This window comes from Arachis hypogaea, chromosome 9, assembly GCF_003086295.3.
Source record: "Arachis hypogaea cultivar Tifrunner chromosome 9, arahy.Tifrunner.gnm2.J5K5, whole genome shotgun sequence".
NCBI classification, from domain to species: domain Eukaryota; kingdom Viridiplantae; phylum Streptophyta; class Magnoliopsida; order Fabales; family Fabaceae; genus Arachis; species Arachis hypogaea.
Window position 1 is genome coordinate 31,884,065 of NC_092044.1, and position 15,071 is coordinate 31,899,135.

The window sequence follows — 15,071 nt, forward strand, 5'->3', positions numbered from 1 at the left end:
CAGATTATCTTTTCTTTTCTCATCCCATTCCTATTTTATTTCCCACTTTCCTTCTTTCTCCTTTCTTTCTCCCTTCTACTCCCTCTCTTCCACCACCATTATCAAGGTTTTTCTTCTATCTTCTTCCTTCCTTACTTTTCATTCTTCTTTTTATTTTCATGTTTTCCTTTTTCTTTCTCTTCTACTTTCCCTATCCATATTTTCTTTTTCTTCTCCTAGTCCTCCTATTGGTGTTGGAATTTTATTTGGGTCATTATTTTTATATGTTGCTTATGGATTGTTTGGGACTTGTTTAACAATTATATATTATTTTTATAGGGTTACTTGCATATTCTAATTAATATTTTCCATACCTTATTTAACATGCATGATATGTGTTTGTGAAAACGCCCATATGGCATTTTGCACTATTTTTAGATTTCTTTTAAATCTACTACTCTAAATGTCTGCTTTTCACAAAACCCCTTTTCTAATTCATTACTTAAATATAATTATTTTTACAAACATATTATTAGTTTGAAAGACTTGGTAATCTAATTTGGACATTGAATGCTTGATCTATGCTACTCATGCCCTTTGCCGGCATGCCAATAAACACCTTGCATTTAATTGTCATCCCATGCACTTGCTATATTTTCATTATTGATTTGTCACATGTAGTCATGACCATGTGTTCACACCTTTATCCATTCTTGTGCATTGATTACCACCTTTCCCATTCTTTTCTTTGCTATAACCCTTGCATTATTCATGTCTTTACTCGTTCCTTTCAGGATGGCCACTAAGAAAGGCAAGGAAAAAGCTACCCCCAAATCCACAGCAAAGAAAGGAACTAAAAGAGCATTAGTGGCAGAGCCTCCTTCAACTGCAGTCAAGCTCTCAACAAAAAGAATTAAAAGGATTATAAAGGTTGATGAAAAAGAGAGAGCCTTCCCAACAAAGGACACTGCACGATTTTCCAATCGTTACTGTGAGCAGATGTTCCCCATTTTGGCAGCTCAGAATTACAACAATGAACACCTTCTTATCCTTCCACCGCGTATTGCCGAATTTGTTGAGCCACAAATTGCACAAAGACATTGGGATTCCTACAGAGACAGCCACGATAGGTTAATCTTTCCTGGGTAGTTGAGTTCTACTCCAACTTCCACCTGCCGACCATGCAGTCTGTTTATATCTGTCAGAAACAAGTCCCCATTACAGAAGAGGCCATTCAGCGAGCCTTAGATCTTCCCCCTGCTTCAGAAGGACTGGACACTTTTCAAGAAGCTGCACTCAAGCGCCAGGCTTACAAATTTGACTGGGAGGCTGTTCTCAGAGTTATCGCACAACCTGACAACAAATGGATCTTCGGATACCATCGTTCCCGTCCTAAGGAAATCTCGGCTTCCGTACTCACCTTAGAGGCTCACGTATGGGCATAGATTATGTCCCATTATGTCTTCCCGAGCACTTATGAGTCCTCCTTCACTACAGACATGGCCGTTCTACTATGGTGCATCCTCACAGACCAGCCTCTAAATTTACCGAGACACATCTAGAATGCTATGGGACACGTGCAAATCGCGGGCAATCTACCTTTCCCCGCCTTGGTCTCTGATCTTATCTCAGCAGCTGGAGTCTCCTACAAAGCTGGGGACACCAAAGCCATACTTCCACGGGATGATCAGTACGTCCCTAACGGAAGATATCTCAGGCTACCACTTGCCACTACCAGCCAGTCCACAAAAGATGCTGCAGTTCCCCCACCATCTACTAGTCAGCTGCTGCATCAAATACATAAGAGGTTGGACCAACAAGACCAGAAAGCAAAGCTCCGAGAGTGCCACAACCACCGCAGATTCAAATACCTCAAGGAGCTATTCACAGGCAACCACAGACCTGCCTAGGACCCAGACACTCCGGACTCCACTTCCTTCACCAGCACAGGGAGCTATGACGGTCCTGACTGTGGAGATACTGTCATGAGCCCACCCTTGTTCTTGACAGATGGCACCGAGGACGGTGCAAAACCTTAAGTGTGGGGAGGTCGGTCAGTACCTGACTTCTGGAGGTAATTCTTTTCCCCTAACACCAATTTCTTCTTCTTTAGAATAGGATAGATTGCATATTAGTAGGTTAATTGCATGCATGTTTTACCTGATTGAAAAGACAATACGTTTCTTTTAAGACCATATTTTTTTGAAAACTTCACTAATTTAAATCAAAACATTTATGTTAAATTTGTTTGAAGTTGAAATTGGAATATGATTTTTGAGCTAAAAGAACACTCAACCCGTGAGACCTTGAGCCTAGATACATGGTTACACTATTTAACCATAAACATTTTTTTCTTGTGTGTTTACTTCTCTATGATTGTAATTTGAATTTTGTTTTATCCTATATGTCCAAAATTAATGTGTTATGTGCATGCATATGATTGAGGCCATTGTTTGTTTAACTCACATATCCCAAATAAGCCAACCCTTTTTAATTACCTTTGTTAACCACTTTGAGCTGTTTTTAATCCCATTCGTTCTATATTGTACCACATTACTAGCCTTAAGCGGAAAACAATTGAAAATCCCAATTGAATCTTTGGTTAGCTTAAGATAGAATTTGTGTGTTAACTGAGTATGGAAAAATTGTGGAAATAAAGGGTAATAGGAAAATATGTCATAATAGAATAAAGGGAATTTGGGTACCTATTCATGTGAAACCATAAAAGGAAATTACAAATCTATGTGCATTGGTAAGCTATACAAAAAAACAAAAAAAAATTATTTTCTTTATTTTAGTAAATAAGGGGACAAAATTACCCCAATGATAAGTCAGAATTTAATAATCAATGCACATATGATAAAATTAAAATAAAGGTTGATGCATGAATATGAAATGTGAAAAGGAAATTCTGGGTAGCTAAGATGAATGTTGAAATTATATAGAGTATATGTATGTTAGGTAGGAGCTTGGGTTAATTAAAGATTCAATATATAAGCTTACTTAGCCATATGTGTATTCTCCCCTTTACCTTAGCCCCATTACAACCATGAAAAGACCTCATGATGTTTGTATTGGTATTTTAAAATTGTTGATTGATTAGGTGAAAAACAAAATTTTTGAAAGCATGATTAGAGAAGGATAGAGTGATTACCCCATATACTAGAGATGATTAAAGTGCACATGCACCAACAGTAAGGGTTCAATGCTCAGTCCTGTATTTCCTGCTTTCACAAGCTATCTTCTTACAAATTTATCTGCTTTTACAATATGCTCTGAATTAGTGAAATCTGCCCTATGTTTTGTCTTAGAGAACTTATCTATTTTTAATCATGTAGACAAACACATATAGTTGCATTCACATGCATATAGGTTGCATTGCATTACATGAGTCTTGCATGTTCCTATTCATTCATATTTATCTCCTTCAACTTAGCATGAGAACGTGTTAATGTTTAAGTGTGGAGAGGTTGATAAACCACTATTTTGTGATTCATATTGTATTTAATTCTGTGGTTTTATCAAGTCTTTGCCCACTTATTCATATGATTTGCATGTATTTACAATTCTTTCCTAAAAATATCCTATGATTAAAAACTTGCTTCCTAAGATCTTTTAGTTATATATTTTTATCTTCTTTTGTACCATTCGATGCCGTGATCTGTGTGTTAAGTGTTTCAGGCTTCATAGGGCAGGAATGGCGTAAGGAATGAAGAGGAAGCGTGCAAAAATGGAAGGAACACAAATAATTGAGGAGATGACCAGCGAGAAGTCACGCGGTCGCATGGCTGACGCGACCGCGCGAAACGGAAGAATTCACAGTGACGTGCTCGCGTGCCTGACGCAACCGCGCGGATTGGAAGCTGCACAAATGACGCGAATGCATGGACAATGCGCACGCGTGATACGAGAAACGCTGAGTGACGCGAATGCATGGACGATGCGGCTGTGTGACATGCGCGATCTGCAGAATTTTAGAAGTCGCTGGCAGAGTTTCTGGGCCGCATTTCAACCCAGTTTTCGGCCCAGAAACACATATTAGAGTCAGGGAACATGCAGAGAAAAAAGAATAACATTCATTCCGCATAATTTTTAGTTTTTAGATCTGAATTTACTCCTCCCCTAGGTTTCTCACTTGAACATTCATAATCAGGATTTTGAAGATTTTGGCTTTAACTTTTGAGAAGAGTCTACCTTCGGTACTAGTCACTATAGTTTGTTATTTACTTTTCATTTATTCTTCCATATTCTTAATTCCTCCAGAGTTGACATTGGATTATTTTCACAAATTATTAATACAGAACTATTTTTATTTTTAATTAATCCCTTTTATCATTATTTATTATGTCTTCTTTTATTTTTTCCATTGATTCTGTGAAGTTTATAATTATGATGAGTGAGTAGTTCCATAACTTGATTGGGAGATGATTGAAAGGAAACCTTGAGTTGGATTACTCAAGAGAAAAAAAATTGTAATTGGGTTTATTGTTGTATCACCCTCTAGTCATTGACACTAGTCCTTCCTAAGGGAGAGGATTAGGACTTGTGACTAGAAATAGCTTTCCAACTTGTTTGACTTTCCTTTACCTAGTAAGAGATAACTAAGCAGAGCAACCTTCAATTATTAATTAATCTTGAGAGTATTTCAATAAAAATAGGGCTTCCAACTAATCTACTTCCAGTCAAGGCTTTTATTTAAATTATCTAAATTCTCTGATTTAATTTTCTGTTTATCAACTCACCCATTTTTAAAAACACCTGATTAATAAAATAGCACATCTTTCTGTAACTCGTTGGGAGACGACCTGAGATTCATACTTCCAGTATTTTAATTTCAATATTGTGACAATCCTTCTAAATTGATAAGTGGATTTTCGACTGATTAAAAACTGTACTTACAATGTATCTCTTATAATAATTTCTTAATTCGCCAATTTTCGCCACGTCACTAACCTGCACTAATTATGTCAGTTTTATAGTTTATAAATGTTTTACAATCTGTCACAACTAGTATTTTATATAGTAATTTGTATTAGCAATTCACACTATATATCATCACATTAATTTTAGTCAACATAGTAGAAAAAAATTTAAAAAGACTAATTTCTTCATTTATGTTTTTTGCCATATGAGCAATCTCATTTAATCAGTACAGACGTTTTGTTGTGGGGTGTACCCCCACCAAAATCACTAGCTATTTTAGAATTGTATATCGTTGTTACGGTGTTAGATAAAATATAATTTTTATAAAAAAATTATAAAAAAATAATTAGTTACATGATGATGTTTTTATATATAATATTTATATTTATTTTGAATTAAATTAGATCATTTAACACTTAATTATCTATTTAATTTTTGAAATTTACAAGAGATGTGAAAATGATTACGTACCCATCTAAATTTTCTGCAACAGGTGTATAAATGATGGTAACTGTTAGTTGACATTAGGTTAGTCTATAATTAAAATTTTAGGAACATATTGTAGGCAGTTCAGTTATTTTTGGAAAACACTTAGAAATCCAAAATGCTCTCAGCCCCTTGGAATCAAATAGTAAAATTAAAAATCTTAAGTAATTCATGTGAACTCAAACACTTGTACTTTACTCTTTCTTAGTTTTTATTAATAAAATTTCTCTATTTTTACGTCTTCTTTTTTTTAAGTTCATATTTTTTTCTACATCTTCTTTTTAATTTTCTGTTTGTTTTAATTTTTGCAATTTATTTCGCCATCAGCACCTTATATTTACATGTTTATTTGTTGCTTTTATTATTTTTAATTTTATTTGACGTTACAATTGCAATATTGAAATACCCACGTTTTCTTTTGAACATAAACAAAATTTGAGTAAAACATATGGTTTGAGTTTTCTTCGCTCAAATGGCTCAACTAAAACGTTGCCTCGCTACTGATTGCCACCACTTTGCATAAATCGTTGGTTTCTTACATGTTTTATGTATGTATCACACTAAATCATGGGTCTTTCATGGGTTTCATTCGATTCTTGGAAAACCAACACTAAACCCACGACTTATGCTTCATGTGCCCATAGTTTTTTTTAGCAAAAATAGGAAATTCGAACCCGCAACCTATTAATTGAATATCGAGAGACTATACCATTTGAGTTATTACTCATTGGCTTGTGTGCCTATAGTTTGTATAAATCGTGGTCTTATAAGTGAAAAAGGTTTATTTCTGACACTTCTAAAATATGCACAGTGACAACGATTCATGTATGAAGGTTTGAAGCTTAAATCCTGGTAATCTACTAGGTTTTATATTTTTTCGAAAAACTTGTAGGTATGCCACGATTTATATAAAAAGTGGGAGGATAAAATTATAGTGCATTTAGTTTAGAACATTCTAATAATATCTCTCTTTAACTAGTTTAAATAAGTAAATTACCCAATAAATGTGGAGTAAACCTTACTTTTCTTCTCAATCAGTTCATACATCATTATTTATTCTTGAATAAAGTCAAGAACATTTTACCATAACCGTTTTAACAGCAGTAATAATTATCTGAACACAAAGAAGTGATCTACACTGTTATCCCAACTCTAACGTGCCTTGCTCTTTGCCAAGGCACTTTCGGTTTTCTTCCATAATTTAATTTCCAGATTACAATAATAAAATATAAATGAATGGCCGAAAGGAGGACATAGCTAAATTAAAATTTTTAAAGAAAAAATTACATAATTAACGACCAAACTTGGCAGAAAATTATACCCAGCCATTGAAAAAAAAAAAAAAAGAAGTTAAATTATTTCGTGACAATAGATACTCATATAAAGTAGAACAGTATTACTTCATGATAAAGTGTTATGATTTAACCAATGAAAAAGTAACATCTTATACTTCTTCACATGTGACTTTTTCAATGATTTATGATCATATACTTCACTCTATCGTAAAGTATAAAAATACTACTTCACGATAACAAGAATTCATTCATTCAAATGCTGCTTGTTGCTGAGAAGGATTCAAAACCTGCGTTCTTCGTTGACCAATTCCAAACCTCGTCTCTTACACTTGCTGCACCATTATTATCTCCTTGTTGCTGGTTATTATTATTATTACCACCGCCATAGAAACCACCACTTCCATTATGTCCACCGCCGCCGCCTCCTCCAATTCCCAACAAGTCCAACGTCATCACATCACTATTACCACCGATACTTCCACCCTTAGTACACTCCCTTTTCGCCACCGCACTTTCGCGGTGGTGGTTACTGTGGTCAATGATCTTGGACAGTGCCTTGCTTTGGTCCAATATAGCGTTGAACATATCCACACCGTTCATTCCACACATCAAATTACCATAATGATGAGGAGTAGTAGCCATGTCTTGTTGCATGAACTGGTTCATGAACAAACTGTTATTATTGTTATTCACATTCTGTTGCATTGGAGCTACTCCGCTAAACGATGGCGGCGCCATACTTGTTGTGGCGGTTACATAACCGCCACCCTTGTTGCTATTCTCCACTACCATGTTGTTGTTGTTGTTGCTGCTGCTGACGGTTGCACCCATTTGCGCTGCTTTCTGAAGCAGCGCGGTGGCTGACATGTGCGGCGAGGACAGTGATGACGACGACGCAGTTAAGTGGAGGGCGTTGTCATCGAAGATGGTTGAGGTGAGTTGAAGAGAAGGATGTGAAGTAGTGGTGGTGGTGGTGGTGGTGGTGGTGTTGGGGTTTCTCGGGAAGGGTATGTTGTTGAAGGAGGGATTTGGAATGATGAGGTCGTGGTGAAGAGGGAGTGAGGAGGATGAAGAAAGAGTGGTGGGGGTGGTGTTGATTGGTAGAGAGGGAAGAAGGAGGTTTGGGATTTGTGGTTGGGATTGGAGATTTGAAGGTATGTTTGGGAATAATGATCCTTCGTTCTTCTTGTTGTTGTTCTCTTCTGCAAGTGCGTCGCAGAATGCTCTGTGGGTGATGAAGCTATCTCTTCTGCACAATATCAACAAATAACACATCTCAATAATTAGGTTGCTTTTTCTATTGGAGATTATTTTTATAAAAATACTAAAAAAAGTTTTTTAAGATATTTACATGTGATAATATTATACTCATTTTTATTAAACCAGTTAATAATTTATTTTTTAATAAATTAGAATAAAATCGGTTTATTATAGTAACAATAATAACTTTAATTGTCTGCATTATAATTATTAAATTCGATTTGATCTGATCGAGTTACATAATCTAAATTAAATTATGCTTAAATTTTTTTATAAAAAGACAAATATATCTATAATTTTTGTTTTAAAATAAACCATGATCTAGTGAGTTATGTAAATTGATCAATTCGACTGTTTCTGATAAAAATTGAATTTATTGTTATTGTTATAAAAAATTAATTTTATTCTAGTTTGTTAAAAAATTCAAAAATAACCAGTTAATTAATATGTCCAATAATCCAATAATAATACGACACATAAGTGTCTATAAAAAGACATTTTATGAGTCTTTATGGCAGCACCTCTTTTTCTATTAGAAAAGTGGAGACTCAAAAAATAAATTAATAAAGCAAATGTTTATATAAACATAAAAGCTAAGTTGCAGTTAATTTGATATGAGAGTGATAGGTAAGAGTCCTTTAGGTAAAAATTTAATCAAATTTATTAAATTATTTAATCACTTTCAACTATTAACTTTATATAAAATTAATTACACTTAAATTTTTACCTTACATAAAATATACGTGAAATACAAAATAAACATAGAAAATTGAGAAATGTTTAAAGAACTAATAAAATTTAGTTAATCAACAATATTTAAAAGTATAAACTAAAAAAATGATGTTAACAAAAAAATTAGACTAATAACTAAAAATATTTGTAAAAAACAATTATTCTTGCTAATCTTTAAGTTTTACGATAAAAAATCAATTTAACAATGTATATATTTATATGTAAATATATAATTATTTTTTTTACGCATAATATTTTTGAGTTTCGATTAATAATAAAAATTCTACATGCTCAATACTATTTTTGTAAATCAATACTAGATGACTTTTATTTTTTAATGCTAAAAGGGTTAGCCTTAATATTTTTTCTTACAGAAGTGTAGAGCCTCTGGTGAAAAAACTAGAAAAGTTCAAATATTAACATTCATGTATGAGAAATTTTTAAGAGCTAATATTTTTTAGTATTTTTAGTTATTGTTTAAGTAGCATAAACATCAAATTATTTTTAATAAATAAATTTTATTAATTTATTAGTATAAATTTTAAAAAATATGGATACAAATTATATTGATTTATATGTACAAAATTTTGATATATATATAAATACAAATTAAATATTTTTTGTGTACAAAATATCTATAAATATAAATATAAATTATTATTGACAATAAATATGTATTATGTAGTTAATTTAATAAAAAAATTTAAATTAATTAAACTAAGATATAAAAAATAACAATTGCTTGTACAAAGATAAATATAAATATAAATTATATATTTTTTATACATATAATATATATAAATATAAATTATTATTGATTAAATATTAACTAAAAATAATAATATTTAATAACATGTGACATTCTTTTTAATTTTTATGAGACAATATCTAAACGCTCACTACTTCATGGATATTAAATTGAAAGAGAAGCATTGAACATAAAAATACATTATTTTCTAGAAAACATAGAATATACTCTTTTATATATGGCCTATAATTTTTTCAATGTGACCATTTATGGACAATTTTGTGTTAAATAACAAACCAATACTAATATTTTAATGGCTTAGACAAGGAAACCAGCTGGAGACAAATAAAGTTGAATATGAATAATGACTTGTCCTTGTAGACCAATTAAAGACTTTCACATTTACTTTTGAAAACTTTTATTTTCAGTATATATTTTATATTAATATTTAAATATACATCGTTGCAATATAAAAAATGATATAGGCTTATTGAATTAAATATAATAAACATATATAACAATAATTCAGCAAGGGTGTGCGTGTGTGGTCAAGAAGAATATCTGATATCCAAAACAGCACGCTTCAAAGGATTGCTACTGCATGCAAGATGCAACTAGTGTAACGAAATTAAGTAAAAAAATTAACACGAGTCAAACCCCATGACGATATGGAGTATAAAATATGCCAATGAAATTTTATAATCTTCAATATAAACCTAGTCATCTAACAAATACTATATTAACCCAATACTTAATACACGGCTCTACTTCTATTAAAAATTCACATTCCATCCGATAATTAATATATAAATAGAGAAATACTTGGTTATAAAATGTCAATAAGGTGGTGCATATGCTATAATAATTATTATGGAGTAATACTACTTAAAATTATATGTTTATTTTAAAGTTAAAATGGAATTTAATAAATAATTATGAAAAATATTCAACTTAATGCTTAATGTGGCCACATAAAATTTTCATGTACATAACTAATATACAATTAAAAATATTATGTACAAAACAAAATTAACTACCAAATCAATCACTATATATTTATATCTATATATGAATTAAATACATGCATATTAATTTTATATTTTAATATATATTTTATATAAATAATTAATTTTTAATATACACTTAATATGATAATTGTTTAGAATATAATGATAAATATAATTTGTTTAAAAATATATTTTAAATAAGTATATATATTGATGAACCTGGAAAAGATGGTGCCACAGTCACATTTGTACTCCCTTGTACCGCATATTTTGGAATGTGCCTTCCAGTCAGATTGAACAGCATATTTCTTTGAGCACTTATCACATTTCCACTTTTTCTCACCATGCTTCCTACAAAAGTGTTTCTTGATTCCCGTGAGGTCACCCAACGCTCTCGCGGGGTTGTGGTGAACACACGAGGACTCAGGACACACATATACTCTCTTTCTCACCTCCGCACTCGTTCGCTGCTTCAGCTTCCACGGCAGGTTGTGTCCTCGCCGATGAAGTTGAAGGTTCTGGTCTCTTTGAAACCCTTTGTTGCATATTTCGCATATGAAGCGGTTTGTGGCCATTAGTGTTGTTGGTGATAGAGCTATCACTTCAGCACTGGGATCTGAAATTTACAAGTGTATTGTGTCAAATGTTAAATACGAAGTATATATTTATGTCCAATTATAACATTAATTTTTAATGTGAAATTATTGTATGTCACCCAAATTAAAGAAGATAAGAATCTTGTTCTAATTATTTAATTTCAGTTGATATATATGTAGCTGGAGGAAAAGACAACAAAAAACCTGAAAAAGCTAACATATGTATAGTATGTGCACGTGTATGTTAAATTGAAATTAACGATGAAAATGTAATATTGGATTGTTTGTTCACAAAACATCAAGTGGAACCAATATGGCATGTAAGGGTTTTTATATATATAATTTTTACTGAATTATCTGCATTTGAATTTTGATGTAGTATAAATTATACTAATTTTCTAATACAAATCTCTAGTTATTAAAAAATAGGGAGAAGACACAACCATTCAAGCTAATAAAAAAAAATACAAAATATTATGTATACACAAAATATAGTTATTAAATTAATTATTATATGTTATATATAAAATATATTTTTAATTTATTTTTAATACATATTTTATATTTTAATATATATTTTATACAGATAACTTATTTTTTGTATAGCCATATAATGTATATAAGTCAAAGAGATAATTGGATGTGTCATTTAAATTAGATCAAAAACTACAAAACCTCTCTCTTTCTCTCTCTCTCCCCATATATCTTCCAACAGCATTATTTTGGCGCATTCTTCAACAAACACAATGAAAAAAAAAGTTTACATAAGCACATAAATAAAAGAGGAGTATGAGGTATCTCATATGCGAAAGTATATGGTCCTTTACCTGAAACAGTTTTGACACAAAAAAAAAAAGGGGGGGGGGGAAGGGGGAGATAGAAGTAGCTAGTAGACGTAGTAGTAGTCAAGCAAAGTCAACAGTGAAGGAGGGCAATGATTGTAAACCACTGCAACCCAATAATTGAGCCTCTCTTCTTTCTTACTACTTATAACGAAACCAATAATTCACCATTTATTTTTTATCACCATCCAGATCCTTGTCTCTCCGCTTCATTTATTTAGTAACTAATCATAATTAGAAAAAGGAAAAGTCTAGAGGGCCAGCAGTTTTGTTGAATTTTGGCCAGCATTTAACCAGCAGAGAAATGTGAGCCATTGGATGAAATCTCACACCAATCTCACACCATCAAATTATCATTGATGGCTAGTTAATGGCTAACAATCACAAAAATTGCTGCCCCTAGCATTGCTCTTAGAAAAAATTAACACATTAAATATGGAACTTAATTACACATCCCTTGTTTTTGTATTGAATTGAATCAGATCAAGCCTAATCCTCTTTAATTAATTTTGTGGAGCATATAGATTTATATTTTAGTTAAATGTACTCAAATTAATTAAGACTCCATTATGTCCAGAAATTTAATATGGGACTTTTTCATGAAGCTCACTTTGTAATATGAGAGCGAATATACAACATTATAATTCTTAATTTTATTTTTTGGAACCAATTAAGGACATGGGTGAAGAAGTATGTATATACTGATCCTTTCTATATGCAAATTAATGAAAGGATTGCCAGAGCTCTTGTTATCTATGCATGCCATGAATAACAACCTTCATCTATATATATTATGGTTCAATTTTAATTTGATTATATATCCGTTTAAAATTCTAGAAGAACTGATCTTTGCAAAACAAATAATAAAGCAGAAAAAATGTTAATTAAAGTTTTAAAATAGTAAACTGTAAATTAGATAAAAATGTAAAAAAACAAAAAAAAATTAAAAACCGTTTTAACTTCCCCCCTTTTTCTTGATGTTGTAAGAAAATAATAATTTTACCTGGATTTCCCGGTAGGTTCCTCTTCTTCTTAGGAGGTGGAGGAGGAGGTTGAGAATTTGTGTTGGAAGCATTGGTATTATTATTGTTATTATTGGTTGTTGTTGTTGAAGTATGAGAATGTGGACTATGATGGAACCTACCACCAAGAATCTCTGAAGATTGTTGTTTCACCACTGCATCTTCTAATAATGGAACTGTGTTCTCTGTTGAGAAGCTCCCACTATCACAACTTGTTATGTTTGACATTTGATGAGGCAACAACCAAGAATCTACTCAAATTGTTCCCTTTTAATTTCTTAAACACTAATTAATCTCTCTCTCTCTCTCTCTCTTTCTCTCTCTCTCTCTCTCAAGCTAAGGTGTTATAGAAGTAGTTAATTATGAATTTTCATGAGAAAAAGAAGGGATTTGTGGGAAGTAGAGGAAGACAAAAAGCAGGAAACTCTCCTCCTTTTATGGTGTGGTGAGAGGAGAGAGGGTTGGCACAAGAATACAACAACTATATGCTATATGGATTTGCACTCTAATATAAAAAAAAATATATGTATTATCCTTCTTTGATCAGGATCTACTTCTGGTGATTATAGCCATATATATTATTTTACAACCATGTGTACATCAAAATTATTTATTAACATAAAATATATATTAAAAATAATTTAAATCCGACATATATTTATATAAAAATATATTATATTAATGATTAATTTTAATAGTTAATTTTTATATAAAAATAATACTTTTGATTATTTTATATATATGCCCTTGTGTCCCGCTATTTCATATATTAAGAAAGAGAAAGTATAAGGAGCTAATGGCTTAAGCGTACTATGTGTACAATTGAGGTTTAGAAAATATTAGAGATATGACCATTACTTTATTAGTGTTACATTGTTCTGTCAGGTTACACTTTTGGGATAAGTGGATTCATGATATGATATTAGAGTTCTAGATCCAAAAAGTCAAGAATTTGATCTTTGGTGAACCCCAAAATTAGTTTAAGTTTTTGGGATGAGTGGTTTTATGACATGAGATGTTTATTATCCTGTATCCAGATGGTTATTCTGGATAGTATGAGTAATGTTCATTTTATTCATAGACCAAAGATTTAGTCCATTATACATATTATACACTTAAACCATTGACTCCCTATCACTACTTATTAAGAAAACGCCCTTTACCGTTATTTTTCAGAGAATTTTTTAAATTTAATAAGATACAATGCATGTTCTGTGAATAAAAACATTAGTTATTATATATTTATTTGTATGTATATTATCTTAGATAAATTTTAATAAAATAATTAATTATTAGATTAATTAAATTTGATTTATCAGAACAATCAAATTTGCTACATATTTTATAATATATAGTTTGGTGGTTGATTTTATATATATTTATATGCATGGTTGTATTTTTTTTTTACCAAAGATAGGGAGATTTAAATTCGCGACCTCGCAGATGAGTATGAGAAGATTATGCCATTTGAATTATAACTCATTGGCTATTTATATAGATGGTTGTTAAATTTATGTATGTTGGTAAATTAATTATATAACATTTTAATTTGTATTCTCCTTTACATAGGTTATATTTGTGTTTATTATTAGGAGCACTTTTAATTCATTGATATTTTAATTAATTTGGATTGCTCTAGTAACAATTGGTTTATTAATTTGTTTAAATAATTGTGTTGAGAGTTTGATTTTTTTTTATTGTATGCAACAAATTATTAGTCCATGATAAATTATTAAATAAAATTTTAATTTATGACAAATTAATTTTTAATTTGTTGGATTAAAGTATACCATAAAAAAAATTTGTTAATATTTTTTTATATTGAAACAAACGTTGTCATTTAAATTTTCTATCATAAATAATTGTTATTCTTTATTTACACACAACTTTTTATCAGCCATAAATTATATATTTTCATCTCAATCTATATATATACACTCTTCAATATTATATTTTCTTATTTAACAATACATATTATGCCTGTATATATGCTATATATATTGTGTTCAAATATTATATATTCTCCTAATGCATGTATAACATGAAAGGTGGAAAATATTTACAAATATCCCTATTCACATAATGGTATTTTCCATATTTTTCCGGGAAAAATAAAAAATAACAAACACTGGGTATTAGGGTATTTAAATTCAAGTGATTTTTTAAAAGGTCAATTTATTT

At 30.9% G+C, this 15,071-nt stretch overlaps 1 protein-coding gene across 1 annotated transcript; it reads right to left on the reverse strand.

The window, feature by feature from the left end:
* Positions 1–6,529: 6,529 nt before the first annotated feature.
* Positions 6,530–13,441, reverse strand: LOC112710822 (zinc finger protein GAI-ASSOCIATED FACTOR 1). The gene is made up of 3 exons (XM_025763239.3): positions 12,872–13,441; positions 10,650–11,046; positions 6,530–7,932 (listed from the first exon to the last, which is right to left on the reverse strand). Exons 1-3 carry the CDS (start codon positions 13,116–13,118, stop codon positions 6,936–6,938), a joined length of 1,641 nt encoding a protein of 546 aa, XP_025619024.1. The 5' UTR covers positions 13,119–13,441; the 3' UTR covers positions 6,530–6,935.
* Between the last annotated feature and the right edge of the window lie 1,630 nt (positions 13,442–15,071).